The 22,771-nt window shown below is 42.7% G+C and overlaps 1 protein-coding gene across 6 annotated transcripts in view; it reads left to right on the top strand.

Annotated features, from left to right (window-relative positions):
• Prickle1 (prickle planar cell polarity protein 1) overlaps positions 1-22,245 on the top strand; it is a 119,316-nt gene extending 97,071 nt beyond the window's left edge. The window contains exons 1-9 of one of the 6 annotated variants that reach the window (XM_074083150.1): positions 1,569-1,904; positions 10,029-10,139; positions 10,897-11,082; positions 13,252-13,365; positions 14,004-14,141; positions 14,754-14,957; positions 16,099-16,285; positions 17,199-18,062; positions 19,922-22,245. In XM_074083150.1, coding sequence (XP_073939251.1) covers positions 10,951-11,082; positions 13,252-13,365; positions 14,004-14,141; positions 14,754-14,957; positions 16,099-16,285; positions 17,199-18,062; positions 19,922-20,781 — 2,499 coding nt within the window. In that variant the 5' untranslated portion in view covers positions 1,569-1,904; positions 10,029-10,139; positions 10,897-10,950 and the 3' untranslated portion in view covers positions 20,782-22,245. Of the gene's footprint in view, positions 1-44; positions 1,183-1,568; positions 1,905-10,028; positions 10,144-10,896; positions 11,083-13,251; positions 13,366-14,003; positions 14,142-14,753; positions 14,958-16,098; positions 16,286-17,198; positions 18,063-19,921 lie in introns of those variants that run through there. The other 5 variants (XM_074083152.1, XM_074083148.1, XM_074083149.1 and 2 more) reach the window with 5 other exon arrangements.
• Positions 22,246-22,771: the final 526 nt, after the last annotated feature.

Here is a 22,771-nt window from a genome sequence, read left to right as displayed (position 1 = left end):
ATCTATTCTGCCTAGGAATCCATTTGGCCGATAGATTATTTGAGTTACAAATCCTGTTGTCTGAATCAGTGTTTCCAAACTAGTCTAACAGCAGAGCCACAACTTTTTCGTCTTTTCACTTTAAAAAGAGTAACTTAAAAAAAAATCAGCTTCTCCTCAGCTGCCTTGCTTTTGCAGTAGAGATAACAGAGTTTGGCCTCAGAGTTATTTACTTGGCTGGTCTATTTATGGCAACTTGTTTGTGTATCTTTAAACCACAGGTACAATAAACTATTGTTCAGCTGTATACTGTAGAAATATGTATGTTGCAAAGCACTCCCAAGAAATCCTGATGATAGTTTTTTTTTTTTTTAATAGGGTACCTAAGAATCTGGGATCTGGTGAGCATTTTAAGTTGCTTTTATTAACTAGCATGTTAGAGATGGAGAAAGCTCCCCACCCCCACCTTGGCATCCCATCACCTGGTGATAAGGACGCTATTGTCCAAAACTGAAATCTGTAGTTCAACAAAAGTGTCAGACCTCTGCTGCTGGGCTTACTTTGAGGTCCTGTTTTTGCTTCTTTTCATCCTTTCTGTGGAAAACTGGAGCCCACTGCCTCCTTCTCTTAGTGCGCCCATAAATAGCTCAGAAACAAGATTAACTTTAACATGTATGGGACATTTCCTTGTCTTTGAATAATGACGCTCACTCTACTTATTTGTAAAAATTCTTACTGGGTACTTAGTATCTCGTGTGTCCTGACTCCTTTTCTTCTCCTGTTATTTACTGATAAAAATAAATCTTCTTCTCTAAGCAGCAGGTAGCACTTTAAAATGCAAGGAAGTCTTAAGAGGAGAATTCGTATGTTAATGATCCCTTCCAAGTGAGAACTTGGTTCAACATGCCATTTGCTGACATTGTTATGGGCAGCGTGGAGATGATTTCTTTCAGTGGTAGCCTTTGTGGGGCAGGAGTTATTGCTCAGTGGTAGAGCTCATGCCTCGCATGCATGACGCCCTGGGTTGATCCTCAGCACCGCCCCTCAAACCGAAGTGGCAGCCTTGCATTTTCTCTCTCCCAGCGTTTGTGGCTGCGCGTGCACCTGCGGGAGGGGAAGTTTACTTAAGCTCCCTGGGGTTTTTGCATCCCGGCGGCTCCACTCACTGGGGCTCCCGGGAATGGAGCGGGCGGGCGGACGGAGGTAGGTGCTGCAGCTGCGGGCCAAGTGGGTGGATAATCTTTTCGAGGACTCGCGTGCGCGCTGGACCTAGTGGACACTTGCCAGGGGCACGGTCAGCAGTGACAGTTCCTAGAAAGCGGGCGGCGGCGCGATCTGGCTGGGACCGGCGCCTCCTGCGGACCGGAGCCCGGGAGCGGAGCTCAGCTGAGGTCTGGAGCGGGTCGGCCGGCCTGCAGCACTCGGCTCGCCCGGGGTGGGATCTGCAGGAAGCGAAACGGTTACTTTTTTTTTTTTTTTTTACTGCGGGCTCTGGTTACTTTTGAAGCTCGCTGGCTCCGGGCGCTGAGCGGGGATGGTTTTTTTTCTCGGCGCGGTGGAGGATCTTGGGGCGAGGCAGAGCTGGGGTGTGGGGGATGCGGTGGCCTGGACTAGGCGACTCAAATGGAAGAGAGCAAAGTGCCACGCCGGTGGGCACCGGAGGTCGTCTCGGAGCAGGAGGACCTTTTGCTGGTGTACCCCCGGCTGGTGAAAGGGCTGCCGCGGGTGACTCGTCAAGGACTGGCCCTGGGGAACGTGCGTCACGGGGGGCGAGGACGGGGGAGGACCCTGCGCTCACTCACTGTCCTGCCTCTAAGTCTCCGCCCTGCTGGGTCTCCTCGGGAAATGGGTGGGCGCGAGGGCCCTGCAGAGCACCCAGTCCTCTTCGCCTTCGGGAAGGTACTCAGGCTGGCCGCTGCTGCGCGGTGAGCAGCGGGTTCGCGCTGCGGGGCCGTAGGCCGCGCTCACTCGGCTCCGCGCCCGCGGGTGGGGGAAGCGCGGCGTGGTGGCCGCGGACGGCGGGGACCGACCGCGGGAGGGCTGCGGGTTGCGCGGCGAGGCGCGCCCGCGGGGAGGGGACATCTGTTCGGGAGTTGGAGGCTAAACGTGGGACCCGCGGGCAGCGGCGCGGCTGGTGCTTTTCTGCGGAGGGGCGACGCTGCGCTGAGAGGCGACGGTGGCCTTCTGGAGGTGGTAGGGAACTTCGAAGGTGACCGTCTTGTCCCCGGAGCTTGGGGTCCGCGCCTGCGCGGGGGCGCTCCGTGCCACTGGGACTGGACTTCGGCCTCGGGCCACCCAAGGCCGGGGAGGCTGCGGGGTGGGATGAGGGGGACCGGAGCCGGGTCGCACCCGCGGCCCGGGGCGCCCCCTCGCGGTGCGCGGTGCTGGGTCTTGGGGCGTAGGGGGCGCTGACGCCTGCTGGAAGGTGTGTCCCTTTTCCTCCTGCCGAGACCGGTAGACCCAGGGGTCCCCCTTCATCCAGCCCAGTTTTCCCGAGGAAAGAAGGGTGACATCCTTTCCCTGTCGTTGTCCTCGGGCCCCGTGTTCGAAGGCTCGGGCTTTCGCGTTAATCTGTATCGGTGTAAACCAGGCTGTGTGTGGAACTTGTTTTTACAACTCAAGCCTTGTGAGTTCTCAAACACTTTATTGAAGTGTTTTCTCTGGAAACTTGTTTCAAGTGAGTGCTGTAAGTTTCACAAAGAGGAGTGTTGTTCGAGAGCCAACAGGTGACGGGGTGAAACCCGAGTCCCTGTGTACATTGGAGTCAAGTCTGGCTGCCGTTTCCTTGCGCCGCCGTGGAAAATAGAAATTCAAAAAAAAAAAAAAATCAATAGGAGACTGACGGGAACATGGTTTTGAGAAATGTCTGCGTCCCGCTCTCAGGGGAATTATGAGCTTGTGGGGACAGTGCCCGGCGTGGGTCGCCACTCATCACAGCGTGCAGTTTGGATCTTCTTGTATAACCCAGAAAAGTGTCCCTCCCCCAAAAGCTTCGCTCTGGCAAAGGACCAGGCCTTGTCATCCTATTTCCTCCTTTTGTTAAGCAGTCTGTCTTACTGTCGTGGAATGTATTTGGACATTAAATTAGAATGCTTTGAAAATGTTCCACGTTTCCTTTTGGAAAAATGGATAGTTTTTTTTGGCAACTGGTGGCACAGGACAGATCAGTCAGCTGTTGGAAAATGTGTGAGTTGGATGGAGGTTTACCTGGAAAATACAGAAAATGCCAAAGGGCAAGTGACCGAATGCTACTAATTACTAGTCTGAAGTACTTTTAGTAAAGGAATGTCTCCTGAGCAATATCTGCTGATAGATAACTTCATTATGCTTTTATTTTTCAACACAATGAAATGGATCTGGTTCTGTTAGCAATGACTTGTCTCTAGCAGACAGGCATTGAATGTGCTGTGGGTGTGTGAAAACTTTAAGGAAATTAGAGTGTTTGCAATTCAGACCTTGATTTCCATAGTTTTGATAGCTCTGAATTGATTTTAAGTTAAGGACATCCCCTAAAGAAATGTGTATGTCCCTAAAACTTATATAGTTTTTGTGTTGTGAAAAATGGAAGTGTTACAGATTTCTGCATAACCAAATTTGTCTGTGATTAAATTTAATTCACCTGCATATTTAGCCCGGAAGAATTAGTCGGTTTTTTTGAATGGGGATCCTGTGAGCTACATCTCCTATGCAATAAGGCCTTGTTAACAAGCAGTTTAACAAAGGAGTTGTTAAATAGTTTGTGGCCCACAGGGTGGCCCCTAGCAGCAGGGGACATTTAGGGAATGTTAGCCCAACTGACTTCACAAATCAGTATCTGTTCAGGTTTTTGGTGATCAAAGGTTTTCTAACTTCCCTGGGCATGTTCACACAAGAAGTACTTTTTCCATAGGCATCCTAGGATGCTGTGGTAATCTTCATACAGGGTCTAGTGTGAGATTTCATTGGGAAAAGTATTGGTAATAAAGAATGTGACCTGGGACTTCTGAATATTATTCTGTTTTATATGTGCATGATTTTGATTTGAGTTGATGACTTGGTCCACAAAAATGATGAGCAGTGAGAATGATGCCATAACTGACAGACAGTTATAACCTCAGTATGTGTGGGATTGAACTCAGCTCCTGAACTCCCTCAAATCTCACTCCCCTTCTAAGTTGCCCTGTAAATATTTATAGATTTGCATGCTATTTTTCAATCTAGTACCTCAGTTTCTCCCTTTCCTACTAGTTTTTTTTTTACTTTCCCCAGGCCACCATGTTTAGGTTTCCTTAGGGGCTAGTTCCCCGCCCACCCCCCCCAGGTTCCTTTTGTCTTCCTATGATGCCAATCTTATTAAAGATCAGAAATACATGTGGTGTCTTCCACTTTTGCACCTTTTGTCATTTCTCACCACCTGTGGTGTCAAGTCCAAAGTTTCCTGCTTGGGATGTATGATTCTTAAATGCCTGATTCAAATACAGTTGCCATCTATTACTATTTTTTTGGAAAAATCTGTCATCTAGCAAAACCATCACGGCTTCTGAACCTTTAGGTACTATGCTGACTTACTAAGTGCTCTAGTAGAAAAACGGTGAAGACTCATTGATGTATATGTCAAGGTCAGTCAAAATAATAATCCTTAGTTATCCTAGATACAGCATACTGCCTTGGAGAAAGTAAAAGAATCCCCAAATAAACACAATGGCAGAGCAAAATAATAAAGCTCAGTTTTGGTGTGAATAACACTTTCTCATACTGAATGCCATCTGATTCCACCAGTGATTTCTTAGCTTCTAGGAGGACCACTTAAACCCTCATCCACTGTGTACTCTGTGTAGTTTCAGACAAACTTTTTCAAAGACTAGTGGCCTAATTTACAGAACTGTTAGTTAGGAACTAAGGGAAAGACTACTGAGTAAAAGACAGTAGTGGCAGGAGTCAAAACATGACAGCAGGAAGAGAAAAACCTACAGAAAGTTTGCCACTTATCATAAAGTCATGTCAGGAACTGAACTGAACTGTGCAGATCTAGATAACAGCTCCTCACATTCCACATGAGGCAGCAGGCTCACAGGTCACACCCAGCTGGATGGCTGCAGTAGAACTTCTACTTCTCCATTTCTAAAGCCAGTACACTTTCCACTGTGCTCAAAATGAAAACAAGAGATGAGCCAAAGCCTAAAACACATAAGTTACACACATGCCACCATTAGACAAAAAGGAAACCTATAACGGAATTTGGAATCATTCTTAGCAAACTGGCTACATTTTTTTTTAAGTTCTGTCTTTTAATGGAATAAATATCAGTTGTTGTCTTTCTGATATTCCCCAGAACCCATCAGTAGTGATGTTTAAATATAAGGATGAATGAGTGAATGGATGGAATGAATGCATCCAGAAAGTCAGTTTCACAAGGAGCCCCTCATTACATCACTGGATGACACTCATACCCAACCAGAGAGTAAGAGGTGTTTACAACTGTTGCTCAGCCTGAGACTCCTGGAAAGATCCTGCCATGATCCACAGACCATCACACAAGCTGTTATATGTGCATCTGTTGCATGGTGCCCCAGGTTTTATGTGGGGTATGATAGAAACTGACTGCAAGGCAACTAGAAATGGCAGCCAATCCTTTTTGCAAAATTGTTTACACTTGAAGATGCTAGAGGCCTGTGAACACAAAAAGGCAAAACCCAGGTGTGAACATGTAACTTTTGTTTGTTGTTAACATGTTTCTATTCACAAAGGAAAACCTGCCATGAGGGGAGGTGGGAAGGGAAGGTGGCTCTGTGGTAAAGCCCTTCCTAGCATGCACGAAGCCTTGGGTTTAATCCCCTGTACTCCAAAAGAAAAAACAGAAAATCTGACTAGTCACTGTGGAAATAAGGCCAGTTGGTACCTTGCAACAGTAACTAATTGTTTGTATTCTTATAACTCTTTCCTGATTTAAAACTCTTGCATCCTTAAACCATCTTTGAAAGGAGAGTAATTGCTATTTTAAACAACCAGGTCCCAAGACGTTTAGTGAGTTTACTGCATGCTGAGAACTCTTACCTCCCGGGTCAGATGTTCTCTTGACAATTATATGATGATTGAGAGAGAAGTAATATATCTGCAAGCTTTGTGTGTTTCATTTTAAATGGTGAGAAGCTACTATTTAGCTATTTTCAAGGAAGAGGAGAAAGGACAAAGGAGGGAAATGGAACTTCCATTTTCTACATTATAGCTTGTATAGACTACACCCATGATAACCCTTGTCTTTCTAAGAAAAAGCATCCCAACTCTCTTGGACTTCTCACCTTTCTTATGTCCAGGCCCTTTTCTTCTATTTGTCATTCCTTTCTCTACTTGACTCTTAGAACTGGCCTTTAGTCTTCAAAATGGTGTCTACAACGAATTTATAATCTGCTCAAATTAAATTCAAATATATTGTCTGGGCTTGACCTCAATGACATCCTTGCTGCTGTTCTTAGCCATTAAAGGTTTTGCTTCCTTCCTCTACACATTCCCTATTGGTCAAAACCCATTCCTGAAAATTACTATGACATTTATTTACATTTGTAATTATAAAGAGACACCAGAGAAGTGGGATTCCTATTGATTCATTTCCAAATCTAGTATAGGATTGGTTAATATATCATGTCATTCATTTTTGATTAAGTTTATTCACTTTAATTACAGTACTTCAAGACCAGAACAGTACCCCTGCCCTAGAAGAATCACAGGATGCTGATGGTTTGAGCTCTTTGAACTCTTCATTGTATGTTTCCAGCATCTAACATCCTTTGCCCATAGGTGGTAGTGGTATTCTGTGGAGCGGGTTGGGGGGGCAGTTCTAGAGATTGAACCAGATCCCCAACACCCTCACTCAAAGATTTTATTGTTTTTAAATAAGTGTTTTTTAGAAGATGCATTTAATTTAACTGTGGTTTATATAAGAGAATGTGAAAGTACTCTCAAATAGATCTCATAAAACAGACTTGAGTGTGTAGGGGGGTAAGTAGGGAGAATGAGGGGGGATAAAGCAAATGGAGCAAAATGAGCAGTTGATGAGTCTGATAAAGAACATACAGGAGTTGCTTTTCCTACTGCAATTTTTCTGATCGTTGGAATTACATCAAAATAAAAATTTATAAAAAATAAATTCAGGGCCAAGAGAAGTTCTGCAAAAGAAAAATAGAAGGCATGACGAAAATTGTTTTGCTGTATAGCGTAACTCCATTGCTTTGAATACTTTGAATACTTCCATTGCAACCCAGCTGAGGTTGCAAACCTGATTTCTGCCCCAAGTTCATGTGATCGTCCTTAAAGACAACATCAGAAAGTGAAAATGGTTATTTTTCTATTGATCTGTTTTTCCCATGGTTTTGTGTGCTTGTATTTGGGTAGACCAAATATGATTATTTAGATATCATCAGAAGATATCAGATCTCATTCATAACGAGAGCAGAAGTAATGGCCAGGTCCCCTTTTTCTTTTGTGCTATCAAAGAAAATACTACATAATAATGTGCATGCTCAGGTTAGGGATGTGTGTGAAGTTTGTGGGATCACATTTTTACTTACCTTTTTTATTGTAACTTATTACAAGCACAAGTGTCATGCTTGGAGCAGCCAGCTGCTCACCCAGCACAGTATATGAGTCAGTGATTTACCAAAGAATAAACTGGGTCTGCTGGCAAGTATACATAATTTCAAAAAGTAAGGAAACTCTAAATTCAAGCTTTTGTGTTACCAGGTAAAGAAGTTAGTGGTAATGTGGCATCTTTTAACCATAACCTGCTCCAAGTAGAGGTCATGCTACTTGTTTTTATTGTTTGTCATTTGGTCAGCACTGAGAACTTATTAATAAGTGTGATGTTTTCATTTTAAGTAATTATCCTCTCATGCAGAGATTTTCTCCAATAAGTAAACTGAACCAACAGTTCAGAACTGTGAATGGGGTTTGAATTTTTCATGCTGGCAAACAGTTGAACTACTGCTTGAGCAACAATTCCAGTCCATTTCTGTCTGATTATTTTGGAGATGGGGGACTCATGAAGTATTTCCTCGGGCTGATCTCAGCCTCCCAGGTAGCTAGGATTACACCCGTGAACCACTGCGCCCAGCTCTGCAACTCCTTTTTGACTGTATATGTTCCTCTGGCTTCTGTGGGTGGATGGAGTGTCTGACCTGCCACAGTGTTACTTTGTGTGTCTGCAGTGCAAGTGACATGGCTAGTGCACAAAAAGGAAATTGGCTTGATCAGCTTTCACCCCTAGGAGGCAGTGTGGGGTCATAGGCTTTCTCTCTCTTGCTCTCTCTTTCTGTTTTTGGTTTTGTTTTTGTTTTTTTTTGGTTTGGTGGTGGCACTTGCAAGGCACTTTACTGCCTTGAGGCATACCTCCAGCCCTACAGGGGTTTCTGATCACAGGGGCCACTGCTTGATAACTTACTGACTTTAGACGATTTGCCCTGATGCCAATGGTTCTGAGGTTCTGTTTTGTATCTTTAAGTGAGGTACAGACTGTATCTGGTTGCTTGATGTGGCAATTAAATACTGTGTGACACTAACAGTTTCAGGCTAGGCACAAAGGAGTAAGTTGGGTACAAATAAAACCGAGTAGCATGCTCTTAATGAAATGATTTTGACCCTTATGTTCCTGAAGTTGTGCCCTCCACCTCATCAGCAAATGACAGTCCTCAGAGTTTAAAGTTTTCCTTGAAAAACTTTAAAATGAGTGCGTACAGGTTTAAGATGTGGCCAGTGCATCCAGGTGACTGGGAGGAGAGAATGGTGGCATCTAACCGTGATTTGCCTTGAGTAGGATAGGAGTTTACTCCACATTTTTACAAAAAGCAGATCAAGGAATATAGCTATAAAAGTAATTCAGATCTTTGACAATCTGTATTTTACTGCTAGCCTGGAGAGAAATCCATGGTTTGTCATAATTTGTGGTGTTTTCTCTTGTTTTATAATATAGTGACATTTAATTTTTAGTTACTATTTAATATTTATGTTCTTTGTAAATCTGCAGAGCACATAACATACTGTTCCCCCCACCCCAGCCAGCCTTGGCAAGGGACAAATATTCATATTTCTCACTCCTTGTTTAAATTGCATTGGAGGCACCAGTTCTGACAGGGGCTTTTTTGAGTTACTAATTAAAGTCCTTCCTTTGACTTGTGGGAGTTGTTTTTTTCAAAACAAAAGGGAAAGAGGCTTAGATCCAAGACATTTTCTGACTTTCATTAACATGTCCCTTTTTATTGAGGAGCTACAGGAATGCGCCTATGTTTAGAAAGCCTTTCCTGAGTCAAGACGAATGAATTGCACCTGTGTGAAATGATGACCTGTTTGAAAGGTCATAACCTCCCAATGGTTGTGTAAGAAATGAGGTCTTTACTTTCTGCTCGCAGTGGATGAAAATTACATTTTTTAGTTGAACTAATACCTACTGTGTGGCAATGCTCTATCCTGCTAGAAAGACTGTAGCCATGAGGTGCTTGGCCTTACACTGTGGACTATGTGAATTTTAATTTAATTTATAAAAGAAAAACCAAATTTTGATAATCACAGATTTTAATAGATAACATTTAATAACACACTTTATAGTCACAATGAGATAATTGCTGAAAAAATTTCCGTCTATCTGGGGCCGAAATCGTTTAGGTTTTCTACATTTAAGCGAGTGATAACATCGATTAAGGCAGCACTTTTGGAAGTCTGACTCTGGCTTTTAGCTTGTGTGACCTTGGGAAAGTCACTTAACTTCCCTAGCCTTGTTTTCTCTAAAATGATGATGCTGGACTCATTACTGTTTTGTTTCTTTACATTTTTTGGGGAAAAGGCAAGTATAAAATTCTTCCTCCTCCTCCTCCTCCTCCTCCTCCTCCTCCTCCTCCTCCTCCTCCTCCTCCTCCCCCTCCCCCTCCCCCTCCCCCTCCCCCTCCCCCTCCCCCTCCCCCTCCCCCTCCCCCTCCTCCTCCTCTTCTTTTTTTAATAAATGCCTTGGGGGAGAGATGATTTTTGAGAATCAGAACACTCTTAAAAAAACGATATGTGGTGGTAACAAAATTTCTGGTTTTTAGGGCAAGGAATGTTGTCTTGATACCTTCATACCTTCTGAGGCAGCCTTTCATTCAGAAGAGGATTTAACATCTCACTTTGCCCAGTAGTCAGCTGGTGGCCTTCCACACACAGTAGGTACTACATAACTTTTCAAGAAATGCTGACTTTTAACACAATTAAACATGAATAGTCATCAAGCTGGATTCAATGACTTTTTGTGGAAAAAAACTCATGGATGAGCATCTGGCTGACTTCAGCCCTTAGTGAAGGCCTGAGGATTTAATGTGCTATACAGGAATTTAACTGTGCTATTTCTATTTAGTGTGTAAACCAAGCTTAGTGTCATGATCAGAAGCCTGAAACCTAAGCAGTTTGGCCCTGGGCACCCACTCTCAGCAGGCAGCACTGTCTCAGTTGGAGGAATTGCTTAGGAAGAAGGGGAGCTGATGGGTTTCTGTAGCCATTTTTCATGGCACATAGTAATGGGGAAGGCAGGTGGTAACTTAGTTGCTAACACTTCTTTCTACAACTCTTGGGACTTCAGAGGGATTTCATTTGTAGGCGAGTTAAAGAGTCAACAAAGCAATTTGGAGTACTTTTCCAATGAATCCTGTGAAAAGGCACCTTGTAAAAGCAACTGGAGACAAACTAGCTTTGTAGCATTTTTTGTTTGTTTGTTGTGAAATACTAAGCTGGTTTTAAGGGGGCCACTTCTGAATTCAGTAGTCTTGAGATTTTCATTTTCTGTGGCCCTAGGGATGAGAGGGTGGTAACTCCAGTCACCCTGGGGCCAGCTGTGTATAAACAAGCATTCAACAAAATGCTCTTGGAGGGTAAGAATAATGCCTTCAGGTTTTTAATTTGCCTTTTTTCTTATTTTGTCCACAGCAACCATTATTGCATGTCCTGTGACTAAAAAATTGGGATTTTAACTTGATTATTATGCCTTTGGAGATGGACCCCAAAATGAGCAAACTGGCCTTTGGGTGTCAGAGAAGTTCCACCTCGGATGATGATTCGGGCTGTGCGCTGGAGGAATACGCCTGGGTCCCCCCCGGCCTTAGACCAGAGCAGGTGGGAACTCAGTCATTCGGGTTTGTATGTTTTCCAGTGTGACATGAGACTAAAGAACACTGTTTTAGAAATGTATAGACCATCTCTGCGACACTGTGCCTCTCCCTCCTCCATGGATGGCTTTGTTTGCTTTTTCAGGTGCTATTTAGTTTCTCAATGATATTTTTTGTCTCTGTTCCCATGGATTCCCTAGTCATCCCACAGCACTGCTATGGGACGTCAGGATGAATGAAATCCACACTATCGCACATCCGTGTGTTATATGTGCATTTCTGATAAGTCGTTCTTCAGAGAGAAGAATTAACCTGTGATTAAAACTTGAGTGATAACAAAAAGGTAAAGAAAGGGCAGCTTCCAGGCCAGTTCTCAGAAATGCTTTTGCTTTGAAAGAGAAATGCAGAGCTCTAAGAATCAATGCCCTGTATAGCTATCCTTATCTCAACCAGCAAAAACCCTTGTTCCTGCCTATTATTGCCTATACTCTCTCTACAACAAAATTAGAAATAAGGGCAAAATAGTTTCTGTTGGGTATTGAGGGGGGGAGAGGGAAGGGGGCGGAGTGGGTGGTAAGGGAGGGGGTGGGGGCAGGGGGGAGAAATGAACCAAGCCTTGTATGCACATATGAATAATAAAAGAAAAAGGAAAAAAAAAAAAAAGAATCTACCTGGTGAGTGGTGTTGCCTAGAAATCTGACCTTTGATAACTTTGTATTGAAGAGTCTGTCACCACACAGTGGGGAATGGAAAAATAATTAAAGAGTTAATCTTTTGCCTTGTTTATTTTAAGGAACATGGGAGCACTCTATATGCCTATTTTTTATTTTTCCATTTAATGATGAACTTGTCGAAAACCATTAGTGATAGATATAATTATAAGGGCAAAAGCATCATTTGAAATAAAAGATGACAACTGAGCCAGGTACAGTGGCTCACAGCAGTAATCACAGCTACTCAGGAGGCAAAGAGATAGAGGATCACAGTTCAAAGCCAGTCTGGGGACAAAAGTTAACAAGACCCTATCTTAACAAGTAAGCTGAGCATGATGGTACAGACTGTCATCCCAGCTACTTGGGAGGCCTTAGGTAGAAGTATGATAGTCTAGACTCACTCACCCCAGGAAGAAACTCAAGACCCTGTCTCAAAAATAACCAAAGCAAAAAAGGACTAGTGTAGTGGCTCAAGTGATAGAGCACCTGCCTAGCAAGTTGTGAGGCCCTGAGTTCAAACTCCAGTACCACCAAAACAAAAAGACCAATTTGGTGGGTGGTTGCATCTGAGTTATGGCTGCATTTTCTGTAAAGTGGGAACTCCTTTAAGAATGGTTACTCTTCCAGGGCCTAGGGTAGAACCTGGCACAAGGTAAGTGTAAGTGTAAAAAGCTTCTACACCTGATACAATGGGACAGGGTAGGTGATAGTGCAGCAGTAGGGAAGCAACAGTTGGACAACCTGCTTATTAGAAAAAAGGTGTGTGTGGCACTGACATTGAACAGACAGGAGCCAAATTCCCTTACCTGTCTACTCCTCAAATCCCTTTCATTCCTTCTAGCATTGTAGTATCCTTTCCAGTATCCACTGTTCCTTATTTAAAAACATCAGAAAAATAAAATTTCAGTTTTCCTTTCAAAACACACTAACTCCAGTTCAGCATGGCTCCTGTCCAGTTTCCTTGGGAAAACTGATTCGAGATATTGAGAAAACTAGCACCATGGAAGCCGACGACGCTGATGCCTGTGAGAACCCTTCAGGGAGCACTTATATGTAACAAAACAGCTTTTGTCTGGTAACATGTAAAATTCAGAGGGCAAAGTAAACATTTGTGTGTAGTGACTAGATTTTGGACAGAATCACACAGCCTGTGTGGTCATTTGTAGAATTCACCCAGGACGCTCAGCTGATCCCTTAGCTGACCCCTAGAAGACTGGCTGAGCAGTAGTAACATTAAATGTGCATATTTTATGGTGCATAATTTATGATGCCCCTAATTGTCACCACAAATTGCATTCCTGAAGAGCAATTTAGCAGCTGAGTGCTAGTTATCTGCAGTTCGAAGTTCTGCTGAGTTGGCTCAGCTGGACTTCTCATTAGAAGAGAAAACCTTGTACCCAGGGAAAGGTGAATTTAAAGACGTCAGTTTCATGGACTGATGTCATTCTCTGTCTCTTATGCAGATCCAGCTCTATTTTGCATGCTTGCCAGAGGAAAAGGTTCCGTACGTGAACAGCCCTGGAGAGAAGCATCGGGTTAAACAGCTTTTATACCAGTTGCCACCACATGACAATGAGGTAAAGTAACAGGAAGCAGGTAATTAGAAAAGAAACGGGTACACATGGTGATGCTGCTCATAAACCCAGCTCATCACAGCTAGGTCTCTCTTTGGCCTTTCTTCAGTTAAAATTTGGCTGAGAACACAGCTTTCCTTTCTTTAAGGGAACAGAGAAATCGGAGTTAAGGCAATAAACTTAACACAAGTTGGTTTTTATAGTGTTTGCAGCCACCCACCAATTGTCAGGAGCTGACAAATTCCTGACATTTCCCTGTCACTGTGTCCAGGTTGAATGCTTTGTGGTAGCTCAGGCCTGAAGTTGAGTTTAGGGCTGGAGAATGTGGAGTGAAAGTGGCAATTAACAGTTGAAACCTTTTGTGAAAAGGTGAATGCTTTACTTTTATCAGTGTCTTTTGCTGATAAGAGTTGAAATGAAACATTTCCCATTTTAAAAACCAGTAAAACAAAGCTATTCCTCCAGCTTGCATGTTCGTTATCCTAGAGCGACAGAGGCTACAAGATTTAGCTATGGTGTCATTTTAAAACTGGGGATTCAAGGCAGGACAGCTACACTTACTGTTTTATTTCCTGAAACTCATTCTGACATAAATGGGTGAGAAGCTCCAGCATGGGCCTTTTGTTTTCCTTTCTGTGAAGGTGCGGTATTGCCAGTCTTTGAGTGAAGAGGAGAAGAAAGAATTGCAGGTGTTCAGTGCTCAGAGGAAGAAAGAAGCTCTCGGGAGAGGATCCATTAAACTCTTGTCCAGAGCAGTAATGCATGCCGTGTGTGAGCAGGTAGCCCACTTTGAGATGAGTGGCTGGTGGGAGTGATGTGGATGGAATGATGGGGGCGGGGGGAGCAGGTGATGGCTAGCACTGTTGTGTACCCTTAAAAGCCTCCAAAAAGTAAGAGACAAAATCCAGGGTTTTTTTTATGGCATAGTGATGCATATTCATCACTGGCTGCACTGCTGTGTATAACAGTAGGACTGTCAGTCGGCCTATATTAAACACAGGTGAAACTGTTCCTTGCATGGGATGCCGGCATGGATAGAGGCACTAGGATACACTTAGGAGTATTTGAAAATGGGGAAGCATAACAAAGACATTCAGAACTTTACTGGTGGTTCTCAGACTAGCAAATGTATCCAGCAGGAGACTGGCCCAGGAAAATCACGTTTAACATGGATCAGATTATATGGTACTTAGAAACAGCCTATGGGGATGTGTATGCGAGGCAAGTTCACTATAGCTGAGGATCACAAGTAATCCAGTATTAAGGAGCCATTAAATAACAGGAAGAGGAGACACAAATAAAGCATCCCTGATGAACTTGGAATATATTGTAAAGTGAGAATCCAATCGTTAAAAGAAAGGACTATTTTAACTTCCAATCTTTGTTTTCAGTGTGGATTGAAGATAAACGGAGGGGAAGTTGCAGTGTTTGCCTCTCGTGCAGGCCCTGGTGTGTGCTGGCACCCATCCTGTTTTGTCTGTTTCACGTGTAATGAGCTGCTAGTCGACCTCATCTATTTTTATCAGGATGGAAAAATTCACTGTGGCAGGCATCACGCAGAACTGCTCAAACCCCGGTGCTCAGCATGTGACGAGGTAAAAAAATTCATGCCTTAACACTGGAAAAAAATAAGCTGATAGTAAGCCAGTATTCCACTGTTCCCATCTAAACAAAATAAAATGTCTCCTGGGTTTTATTCTGTGTGCTTTTAAGATAACACTGTATATTCATACAGTGGAGAATTGTGCAGCTAATCAAGAGAGGGCAGCAGGTGACTTTGTGCCTCCCCAAATATAATGCCTTCGGTGAGGGTGGGGAAGAAATAATATCACGATTTTATTATTTAAGTACAGAGGGGATGCCCCAATACACTGTACACATTTATAGATACACAAAAAAGTTGTAGAAAGACGCACACCAAGTTAACAGTGGGAATGTAGGAAAGAATGATGGTGTGAAAGGAAACTTCTTTTTCTAAAGCTTTTTATTTTAAAGTAACTTTAAATTTATAGTAAGTTGAAAAAATATTAGAGTTCTTACATATCCTTCTCCCAGTCTCCCCCCCCCCGCCAACATTTTACATGTAACTGTCAAAAATAAGAATTAACATTGTTATAATATAATAGACTTTATTTACATTTCCTCAGTTCTTCTAATGTCCCTTTTCTATTCCAAGATTCAATCCAGGGTACCTCACTGTATCTCCTTAGAAACCAAAACAAATTAAAAGTTCTCAATCTGGAGGTGACCACGAGGTCAAATGAAGCCAGCATCTACACAAAAGCTATTCACACAACTCCAGCATCCCTGTGGCTATAACTGTGTGGACTCCACAGATATTTTAATAAGTTTTTTTTTCTATTAAAACACATAGACACCACTAAATTATTTCATTGCAAGTGTGTTCTTCATCAGATTATGCTACCCAAGTGTTATTGGTGAACAAAAGTAGGACAAATAAATGACTTTCCTTCAGACCTGTGGGCTGGTTGTGCTGTTGAGCCTGAGAAAGAAAAACTCTCCACCAACTGACTTTTTGCCTCCTCTGGAGGTCTTCTACCTCTAGGGAGAAGGCGACCAGGCAAGAAGTCATAAGATTGCAGCAGTGCCCCTCTCATACAGCCCCTAGTTGTCTGATTCAAAAGCCAGTATCAGTTGTCCAGAAAAGTTTTTTGGCCTTTGAAATAGTTCACATAGATTTTATTTCATCTTACGGTTTCATGCTTCCTTCTAAAGATAATTTTTGCTGATGAGTGCACAGAAGCTGAGGGTCGCCACTGGCACATGAAACACTTCTGCTGCCTTGAGTGTGAAACCGTCCTGGGAGGACAGCGGTACATCATGAAAGATGGCCGCCCTTTCTGCTGTGGCTGCTTTGAGTCTCTCTATGCCGAGTACTGTGAAACATGTGGAGAACATATTGGTAAGTCCACTGTACAGCCTGTCTCCCTGTCACATACCTACTGGTCACCTAGGATGATCCACAGTCTTTTTTTCACTTACTTTTGTGAAAATTGAGGTAAAATTTACATGCAGTGAAAAATACAAATCGTAAATGTTACTGTTGGTTGAGTACTGACAGATAGATATACAGTCAATTCTGGCTACTCACAGCCCCAAGTACTGAAAGTGAAATCTGAACCATTGCTCCTGAGAGAAATAAAGGGTTAGGTTTCCATGAGCCTCTGGTTTTTTCTTTCTTTTTTGGTGGTACTGGGAATCAAATTCAGGGCCTCACACATGTTAGGGAAGTCCTGTACCACTGAGCTACACTCTAGTCCTGGTTACAACATTTTCATCCATCCATCAATACATCATCTTGTTTCATGTGTGTTTGGAGTTAAGGCCATTTATTTATTTATTATTTATTCACTCATTCATTTATATTATTGCTCACAGCCAGCAGCACTGTCATTCATGATTAGGGGCTTATCTAATGCACACATTTTTCTCTACGAGGCATCTTGCACCTAGGAAGACAGCTTCTCAGCATTTTAAACAGAAAAGTAACAAAACAAACAACAAGTACCACAAAAATGCATCATAGCACTGAACAGACCATGAATAAGACACTTGATTATAATATGGGAACACATGAAAGTGTTTTATATGTATCAATTTTGGGATTTCAGGTAAATCTTGGTTGTCAAATTCACAAATATTAACTTTACAAGTAATAAGGATCAGTTGTACCCCCATAACCAACATCCTGGTCAAGACACAGAATATTTCCATCACCTGAGAGTTCCCTCTTGTCCAGTTTCTTTTCTCCATTTCTCCATTCCTTCATTTCAAGCAGTAAGCTAGAACTGTTTTCCTACCCTTTTTCAAAATAGGTGTTGACCATGCTCAGATGACCTACGATGGGCAGCACTGGCATGCCACAGAAGCATGCTTTTCCTGTGCCCAGTGTAAAGCCTCTTTGTTGGGATGTCCCTTCCTTCCCAAACAAGGTCAGATTTATTGCTCAAAAACCTGTAGCCTGGGTGAAGACGTCCATGCTTCTGACTCTTCCGACTCTGCGTTCCAGTCAGCTCGATCAAGAGACTCCAGAAGAAGTGTCCGCATGGGCAAAAGCAGCCGGTCAGCAGATCAGTGCAGACAGTCCCTTCTCTTGTCCCCTGCTCTGAACTATAAGTTTCCAGGCCTTTCAGGCAATGCTGATGACACCCTTTCTAGGAAGCTGGATGATCTGAGTCTCTCCAGGCAAGGAGCAAATTTTGCCAATGAAGAATTCTGGAAAGGCAGAGTAGAGCAGGAAACCCCCGAAGACCCTGAAGAATGGGCTGAGCATGAAGACTATATGACACAGCTCCTCCTCAAGTTTGGTGATAAAAGCCTCTTTCAGCAGCAGCCCAGTGAGATGGATATTAGAGCCAGTGAGCATTGGATATCTGATAACATGGTTAAAAATAAGACCGAGTTAAAGCAAAATCACCAGAGCCTTGCAAGTAAAAAATACCAATCTGATATGTATTGGGCCCAGTCACAAGATGGACTGGGTGATTCGGCATATGGCAGCCACCCAGGCCCTGCAAGCAGCAGAAGGCTCCAGGAATTGGATCTGGACCACGGTGCTTCAGGATATAATCATGAGCAAACACAGTGGTATGAAGATTCCCTGGAGTGTTTATCAGACTTGAAACCAGAGCAAAGTGTCCGAGATTCTATGGATTCTTTGGCTTTGTCTAATATCACAGGTATGTAATCTAGGGATTATGGGCTATTTGAAAAGGGAGCCATTAAAAAGCTTATTCAGAAAATTGTAATTCAAAAAAAGAAAATTGCAGTTCAGCACCAGGAGGGGCCATATTATTTAAAACTGGACTAGGGGAAGGAAGGCATTTCATGTGAATGCCTCCCTAGAGCAAAGCAAACATGTGTCTCTATATGTGAATGCATCTGTATCAATACAGCCTTTTCAGATAGGTGTCAACCCCTATTTTAAGGGGGAGAAACTTGGTTTAATTGACAAGGGAGGCTGCAGCTGTATTGTGTCTCAAAGATTCTATTTTCATTTGTACTGTATAAATTTAAAAATATTAAAATTGACCTGTGCACTTTATAAGCTTATAACTTTTTCATTTTCCTGAATTGTCCTGCAGCAAGATAGCTTAAAAATATGAGCACTTTTTCTCATTACAAAATAGCACTTTAATGTTTTCCATGTATTCTTACTGTATCTTTAAAATGATCTTGAGCTGTACAAAGTAGATATGACATTTTACATAGCAGAAACACGAATTACTAGGAAGCTAAATACCTAACATTACACAGGTTCTGAAGGAAAGACTGGACCTAGAACCCAATGTGTTATGAATCTCATATTTGCAGTAAGTCTTTCGACACAAAAACATTGCCTTTATGTGATCAGGCTAATTGTATAGTCAAACTAATGACATCCCATCCTTTCAAAAAGGTTGTGTTACTGTAAGAGAACCAGGAAAGGGTTTTGTGGATGCCCACTGCCAGGAATGCCCTATGCAAAAGGAATGAGACACAGTTTCCCAACTGGTTCCTATGGACTTGTCACAACAAAGGGGAATGGAGGAAGCATGGGGAACAAGACTGTCTGCCAGGCCCCGTGCTAGGTGTTTAAACATTTAAAATCAAAACCAGACATATTCTGTGCAAGTTCAAGTGTTAGGATCCACGGCTGGAGGTGTAGCATGTAGCTCAGCACAGAATGTGCTTAGCAATATGCACAGCCCTAGATTCAATCCCCAACACCTGGAAAATAAAAATATTAGGGGTTGACATTCCCTGACAATAATGGGCAGTTACAGAGTTTCCAGCTGACAAGTCCACAATACTTCCTGTCATCACTTACAATCTGCTATATGTATTTAATTTTCCTGGCTACAATTATAACAAAAGACACCAGTCTCAGTTTTGAGAAAAATTTTAGTCTAATCTGGAAACAGCATATTTAATGAGTTGAAGGTGATGAAGGGTAGCTCAAGGTCTGGGTCGGGTTGGACAAAACTTTTTTCTGTAAAGAGCTTGATAAGTCCTTTTTAGGCCATACAGTTTCTATCATCTATGGTTGCTTCTCTGTAAACAAGTCAGTACTGCTGTGTTCCAAGAAAAACAGGCTCAAGTAGGCTGTTGAGCTGTGGTTTGCCAGCTACTAGTCTGAGAAGAGGAAGATGGTACATGATGCTGGCCATGTATTTATGAAGAAAGGGATTGACTGAAAGATGCTGAAATGAGGCCTTTGACTTGAATGGACTCAGAAGTTTCCACAGCTTAAATTAATCAATGAATGAAAAAGGCTTCTGTGAAGAGCCGTTAAATTTTTGCTGTTCATGCCATGTGCTAGAATAATCTTTGGCTCCAAGACATTGGGGCTTACAAGGGAGGATGTGGCTTTTGTGTCATTGGCAAAATTCATACTTCTTCTTAATTGGTGAATAAGGTGGTTTTCTCCCATGGGTATTAGTTAATATTGAAATAGGCAATTTTCTTTGAAATGTTTTCCTTTTGGTACCTTGTTTTTAACAAGTGTCAGAATGTAAGAATTTCTGAGAATCATGTCTTGTTTTGGCCTCTGTTGTAGGGGCTTCTGTGGATGGTGAAGGCAAGCCAAGGCCGTCCTTATATTCTCTACAAAACTTTGAGGAGATGGAGGCCGATGAGTGTGAGAAAATGAGCAATATGGGAACTCTGAACTCGTCCATGTTGCACAGGAGTGCCGAGTCCTTAAAAAGTCTAAGTTCAGAGTTGTGTCCTGAAAAAATCATGCCTGAAGAGAAACCAGTCCATCTGCCAGTGCTCAGAAGATCCAAGTCTCAGTCCAGACCACAGCAGGTGAAATTTTCGGATGATGTTATTGACAATGGAAGCTATGACAACATTGAAATCCGCCAGCCGCCAATGAGCGAAAGGACTCGGAGACGGGTCTACCATTTTGAAGAGAGGGGATCCAGGCCTCATCATCATCGCCGCAGGAGAAGTAGAAAGTCCCGCTCTGACAATGCCCTGAATCTCGTCACAGAAAGGAAATACTCCCCTAAGGACAGACTGCGGCTTTACACTCCCGATAATTACGAGAAATTTATTCAGAATAAAAGTGCCCGGGAGATCCAGGCGTACATCCAGAATGCTGATCTGTATGGACAGTATACCCACGCCACCTCAGATTACGCACTGCAGAACCCAGGCCTGAACAGGTTTCTGGGGCTGTATGGGGAGGACGATGACTCCTGGTGCTCCTCCTCCTCTTCCTCTTCTGACTCAGAAGAGGAAGGATATTTTCTCGGACAACCAATCCCTCAGCCCCGGCCACAGAGATTCGCTTACTATACAGATGACCTTTCTAGTCCAGCTTCGGCACTGCCCACCCCTCAGTTTAGTCAGAGGACAACTAAATCCAAGAAGAAAAAGGGACACAAGGGCAAAAACTGTATTATTTCTTAACTGAGTAGCTGTGGAGATCACTTGTCTAAAACTTAACCATTAACCATGACTTGTATCTTTTCTCTTGCATAGGGAAGTTATTAAAATAGTTTAAAGTGGCCCGTGTAAATGAGAACCCTACTGCTGTTTACAGTGTCAGATAACATTTGAAAGGTGTGAGTTCTCCACTTTACCTTCGTTGAATGGTGCCAGGTTCACATGGTACCTTGTGTCTATGTCAGGCACAAAGTTATACTTTCATAGAGCTACTTTGGTCTCCAATCCACAAGAAAATACTCAAGAAACTGTCACAAGGTGATTGGACAGAGGGTGTCCATGTTAGAAGATGGAGAACTCCAGCCACCTTTGTAAACCAATAGTGTTTGTCATTATGTAAGTCAGGTTGGCTCAGGTCCTGACTGGTCTGTCTTGTGAGGCATGCATGTCGTCACAATGACCTAGCTAACACTGTGCATTCTATTGTGCAAGGCCACCTTGTCCCTTTCAGTCCCCAATAGCCAGGTAAACATTGTATTAGTTCCAGCTACAGATTAAAACAAAACTGCTATTTATAATGTAGTATTTCATAGACATAAGTGTATTCCTAATTTAACGGTGCAAATATTAATGTATATACTGTACAGTTCAGATTTTAAAGCTGATATTTTTATATCCCTGAATCGCAAGACGTTTGTTACACTGCAGTGCTAGATTCGTTAGGGAATCAGAAACAGCATTAGTGGATGAAACCGTTGCTTGTATTTTAGTCAGGGTTTATAAGTTTAGAAGGTCAAATTTATATTGCCTAGTGAAGGAAAGTTCTTTTGCTTTTTGATTTTTCAATATTAAAAAAGGCTCTGTATGCATGGTGGGGCTGTGTAAATACTCTTTAAAAAACTATGGCCCTATTAATCTTTTGAGTGTTATTTATGGGTCAAGCAATGTAAACTGTATAAATGTAAAAACAAACAAAAACTCCACACACATACCCCTGGAATATATGGTAAAAACAAGCAGAAGCTGTCTGCGTAATGTTTTTTTCCCTGGGGTGTGGGGTGGGTGCCTCTCCTGCTCTCAGCAAGGTGCTGATTATCATGGAAGAGTCTGAAATACAAAGATCAGCTGTGGCTGATCAGCTGTGTGATCTTTTTGTGGCTGAGCTCACTATAGATTTATTATTTGAAGACAGGTTATTCCTTTTTATCCTTCCCTTTCAGCTAATTTGTTGGCCTTTAAAAAGCCATTTTGAAAACTGGGTCTTCTAGTTACACTTTGTTAAAATCTTTAAATCAGAGGATGCCATGCCACTGAGTACTTCAAGTTCATGAGGTTCTAGCTCAAGGGAAAATTATATTGGATTTGAACTAATAAGCAGATATTTTAATATGTGCCATTCTTGCATATGTCAGTCCTGATGAAAGGTCCCGGTGACATCCAGGCCCTTTTGGGGAGGTATTTAATAAATGCTTAATAAACAACAAACTACCTTTCTGAATACAAATCTTTGTCAGCATACCCAAGTAGCTTCCACTTTGCTCTGGGGTCCTTCTACCATTAACAGACCTTCCTTTGACTCCTGCACTCCCACTAGCAGGTGACAAACAGACCTGAGGTACAGAGGCACATCTTTCCACATTCATCAGAGGAGAAACCATGAAGAGGGCAGACAAGAACCCAACAGGTAGATCACTGGGCAGGCAACCTCCCTGTGCCCATCCCTGGGTAAGGCAAGACTTTGAATCTGGGCTGGAAACATTTCCTTCAGACAAGCTCTTAACAGGAAGAGAGTCCTGTACTCAGTAACTACAACATCATTTTCTGGGTCCACTGCAGGTACACTGTAAAAAAAAAAAAAAACTCTCAGACAGGATAAAAGAAAAACAGTGGATCCTCTCCTTTCTACCTCATATCCCCAGAAATAACCACTATTCGGTTCTAGTGCATTCTTCAGTTGTCGAAAGTGCACTGAAATAAGGGAGTCTCTTAAAAATGGCAGTTGTGAGCTAGAGGT

Source organism: Castor canadensis, chromosome 8 (genome assembly GCF_047511655.1).
Source record: "Castor canadensis chromosome 8, mCasCan1.hap1v2, whole genome shotgun sequence".
NCBI classification, from domain to species: Eukaryota; Metazoa; Chordata; class Mammalia; order Rodentia; family Castoridae; genus Castor; species Castor canadensis.
This window is presented reverse-complemented; position numbering and strand designations above follow the sequence as displayed.